Below are 4,474 nucleotides of genomic sequence, written 5' to 3'. Positions count from 1 at the left end.
GTGTGTATTGTATTGTATTGTATTGTATTGTTAAGTGGAGATGAAGGCGGAGTGAGGAATAAGTGGGTTTGAAAGAAGGGTTAAATAGGCTCACTGTTTAGACTTTAGGGTTTATCATAGGGTTTTGTTGGGGACCTGATAGGCTGATGGTTCATTTTATTGGGTTTGGGCCGCTTGTATTGGGCTTTCTCCGGGTTTCAAAACTCAGTTTGATTTGTTAAACAACAAATATTATAGACTAGAGGTGGGGGAAAAAACCCGGTTTAAATATCCGATCATATCCGTAATTGGTTCCTACTCAACCTGCCTTTTGACTTTTATTGACCATACCTGAAACCGAATCCTGAAAATGCCTGATTTCCCCACCTCTAACTTAGACAGGCAAAAGCAAAACCAGTGTTCTAAAAATCGGGTTTTTACTCGTACCGGATTGGATTAAAAAAATAGTACAACTGGTTGTTGTACCGGGAAGTACAACCGGGTTGAATAGTTTGCCTTGTAATTTGATATGATTACAATTTCAACTCAAAAAATAAACTAAAAGCATAAGATTCCATAATAAAATACAACCTAAAAGTAATATATAACCAAAATATAATACAAAAACACTCTTTTTAGAAAATAACTCAGTATACTCATTTCAATGTTATTCACTATGTCAAAAGTAACTTTTTTAAAAATATAGGCCGCAAAATATCGAAAATCTATTGGGCTATTAACCGGTACTTTAGAAAAAAATCGTCGGTTTGATGTTTTAGAAAAAAAGCATAAAAATACCGGGCTAAAATACCGGTCTGATATGCGAAACCCGGTAATGTCGGTTCAACGGGTCGACACGAACCGATATTTAAAACATTGGGCAAAACAAACTCAAATGTTTGAATTTGGGTCAATATGAATAGTTATAACGATTTGATTGGAATTTTAGTCCTCGTTGTCAATTACTTTCTAGGTGAGTTCAACGGAGTATAATGAGTGAATCGTCTTATACAATTGCGAGCAAGAATGAGCCGATGAAAGGTAAACGCGGGTCAAAATGAGCGGTCCTAGGGTAGTCCTAGAAAATTCGTAAGAATTTCAGGGACCATAAAGAGTGAAAGAAAAAGAAGAAAAAAAAGAACCCCTAAAATATAAAGTCAACTCATATATGAAAATGAAAAACATCAAAGACATGAAAAATTAAAATAAAAATCAAATATGAGATTAAATGATTAGTAGTGTGTGTTCCTTCAGTCAATATTCGATCGTCAACGCCCGATTAAATCAATGTTGATCATCGATGTCCCTGACTGTTGCTTCTACCCTTGGCCTTCGATCATCCCACTTCTTGTCTCCCATGCCCTTTTTTTATTCGGTCTTAAAATTACAATTTAATAGGCTAATGGTTTATAGGTATAGTTGGTTACTTGGACAAATGGCTGAAATGAGTTTAATTGAAACTACATTTGAACGTGCCTAAACTAAATCAGTGTTAATTGGTTATTGAGTTCTAAAATCAAATTTGATTTTTAAAATTTATTATTTTCTTATATATAACATGAATTTAGAAGAATATCAGGCTAGAAACCGAGCCTTGGACGGTTGCTCACCTCTCATATTCCTTGAGGTGGCTACGTCTCCTTAAATCTTGAATCCTAGGTCTGGCTAGGATTCATGTTACGACTTACGAGTTAGAACAACTTCAGATCAAAACCGGTTAATTCAAAAAGGTTACTTCTCTACGGTGTGGAACTCCAAGATATTTTAAAGTTATTTAATGTAGTCAACTTCGAAGTTTAAGATATTTTAAAGTTAATTATTAATGTAGTGAAGCAGTAGTTTTGGAGTCATGACATGTTACTACAAATATCTAATTTCATCATGATTTGTTGACATAATATTAATTATGAAAGTGAAACATTGAACTAAAAATTAGAGATGCTGTAGAATTCAATTAGAGCATGAATTCCATCAATCTAAGCCAAACTGATCCACTTCTCTCGTTTCCTCCGAGCAGGTGGACGACGCCGTCATCCCACCATAGCCAATTCCAATTCCACCACTACTTCCGGCCTCTTGCTTAGGACAGAGAAAGAAATTACGTGAACCTAACTCATTCAATTTCTCGTCTGGAGATAATCCTGTCATAGTTGACAATTGACATTATTATTAACAGATCAGCAACAAATTCGGTCAACTAACATCACTAGCGTAAATTCAGATGCCGTACGGATTTTTCAATCAAAATGCAAAACGTACAGTGAAAATTTACGGGTGCAAACAAGTCATGCTGCTCATGCACTACTTGAAACCAAATGGATAAAAAGCTCGAAATTAAGAGCCTCAAATGAAGCTAGCTAACTTATTGAGACTTAGCTCGAACCTTGTATGGAAAGCTCGTATAGTCCCTTCATCAAGTCTGAACGATACTAGTGTAGATGCAAGTTTTACAACTTTTGAACTTCTATGTGTTAGTTAATTCATACTACAAAGCCGAGCTCTAGCTCATTTAACGTCTTCTCAAAATGTGCAAAGGTAAATAATCAAATATATATATATATATATAAATTAATTAATAATAACAAACAAGTCAAGCCAAGGCTAATGCCAATATAATTTTGACCCACAAAAAACTATGACGTATGGATTAGGGGTGCAAACAAGCCAAGCAGTTTGGTGAACTAACTGACAAAAAAGCTAAGCCAGTAAGCAGTTAATGTGGAAAAATATCGGATATCGGTCGATATATGAGATATCGGTAATTTTAATATCATGTAAAATTCATATATATAACAATCTAACACTAATAATTCAGTATAGTCTCATACCATTAACAAATAACCTTTTGCAAATTGCATAACACTAACAATCTTAGCAAGTAATAAATAATTAAGACTTAAAGCACTAACATTGAACACTAAAAGTTGATAATTAAGACTTAAAACACTAATCTTGTGAATATCAGTGATATACGGTCAAATATTAGTCCGATATCGGTCAAATATCGGTCAATATCGTCGATATTATCGATGCCGATATTCTGAACCGATATTTTGATTTATATATCGTCAAGGACCGATAACCGATATATCACCGATGTATCGGTTATATATCGGCGATATCCACTGCATAGCAAAAAAGCTTGAAACAAGCGTTAATCGTTGTGTATTTTTGTTTTTACAATTTATGAACTTTTATGCTAATAAATTCACACTACATAGCCAAGCTCAAATTTCGGCTCGTTTATTATTTTTCTCAAAATATATATAGAAAAACAATTAATAAATAATAAACCAGCTAAAAAATTCAACCGAAAGGCTTTGTATCCCGGTCTAAATTGAGACATGGAGTAAAATAAAAGGTATCGGTTAAAGCTAGAGTCGTTTGCAGCCCTAAGCAAAAGACAGCCTACTTTTTACGTAATTGATGGATCGTGATCGAAAATTTCTAACTGCGTGTAAGAATAAGGGTTAAACTTACTTTCTAAGCAAAATTGCGAGTAATGGAGGTCAAATCCGGGAGGATTAATCGTCGGAAACACCGGCCGTCTGCCTTCCTTGGAATACTGCCGTAGAGCGGCTGCAATTAGGTCACCAACCGTGGATTCCGGCGATATCAACACGTTCATAGGAACTAAGCTTCTTTGAACCGTCACTTTAAGCAATAACTTCGTCAGTTTCGGCCTCGTAAACTCCACGGCTATATCTTCAGCCACACGGCCGTTAAACGGCATCCATTTCTCCGTTAATCTCGCTTTCTTCGGACTGTTCTTCTTCGTCGTCATCGTATAATTGTTGAATTAAGTTTCCGTCACCGGTGAGGTTTGCGGTTAATTACTGCAACCATAACCTAGAGTAGAATGTGCATTTACATATTTGCGTGGATGAATATTATTGTAGGCGAACAGGAGGAGATATTTATTTGAGTTGCTAATTGCTTGAAACCGGATGTTGCAGGTCGTTGCCATCGTGAGGGGTGGTGGTGACCGGCAGTAGCCGGTTTTCTTAATGACATGTGTTATGTTGTGCATCAAGAAAAGTTGGAATGCACATAACGTGACTTACCAGCCAACGAATTTTTATTTTGAGAGGAAAATGAAGACACGTTAGAATTCACCAAACTTAACATAAAAATAGTAATAGGTATGTGTTATTCAAGCATCTACTTATTGGAAGTTAATCTTAAAATAGGTTATCGAGAAAGTTGAAAGGGTTAAATAGAAGTACTGTAGTGAGTTTATTTAGTATGATGAGAATATACTAGTTATTTAGCCTCTTAGAATGAGTTGTCTTGTTTTACAAGTTGTTAGTTAGCATATAAATAGATGGTTAGGGTTTATGTAATTTGCGAGAGTCAATCATTATAATAAAGAGAAAGAGTCGATCTTGGCTGTGATTAACCTTGTGTTCGTGTTCTTGTGCCTGATTTCCAACACACCTTGGTTATTCACATATCATTTGAGGCCTATAAAACTTGTATATAGCCTGACACAATA

General features: G+C 35.3%; 1 protein-coding gene across 1 annotated transcript; it reads right to left on the bottom strand.

Moving 5' to 3' along the window:
• Positions 1 to 1,823: 1,823 nt before the first annotated feature.
• On the bottom strand, positions 1,824 to 4,018 carry LOC143637298 (uncharacterized protein At4g22758-like). The gene is made up of 2 exons (XM_077104726.1): positions 3,460 to 4,018; positions 1,824 to 2,120 (listed from the first exon to the last, which is right to left on the bottom strand). The coding sequence occupies exons 1-2, from the start codon at positions 3,761 to 3,763 to the stop codon at positions 1,951 to 1,953; spliced, it is 474 nt and encodes a 157-aa protein (XP_076960841.1). The 5' UTR covers positions 3,764 to 4,018; the 3' UTR covers positions 1,824 to 1,950.
• Between the last annotated feature and the right edge of the window lie 456 nt (positions 4,019 to 4,474).

The sequence above is a fragment of the Bidens hawaiensis genome, unplaced genomic scaffold (genome assembly GCF_021521415.1).
Source record: "Bidens hawaiensis isolate Kalapana, Puna unplaced genomic scaffold, B.hawaiensis_p1.1 tig00008219_1, whole genome shotgun sequence".
Taxonomy (NCBI): Eukaryota; Viridiplantae; Streptophyta; class Magnoliopsida; order Asterales; family Asteraceae; genus Bidens; species Bidens hawaiensis.
Note: the sequence above shows the minus strand (reverse complement) of the source record. Positions and strands in the feature narration are given on the sequence as shown.

Excerpts from the sequence above, each read along its gene's own strand:
- LOC143637298 (XM_077104726.1), bottom strand. The coding sequence starts at position 3,763 with ATGACGACGAAGAAGAACAGTCCGAAGAAAGCGAGATTAACGGAGAAA. Across the intron at positions 2,121-3,459 it reads CTCGCAATTTTGCTTAGAAA|GATTATCTCCAGACGAGAAA; the intron begins GTAAGTTTAACC and ends CAACTATGACAG.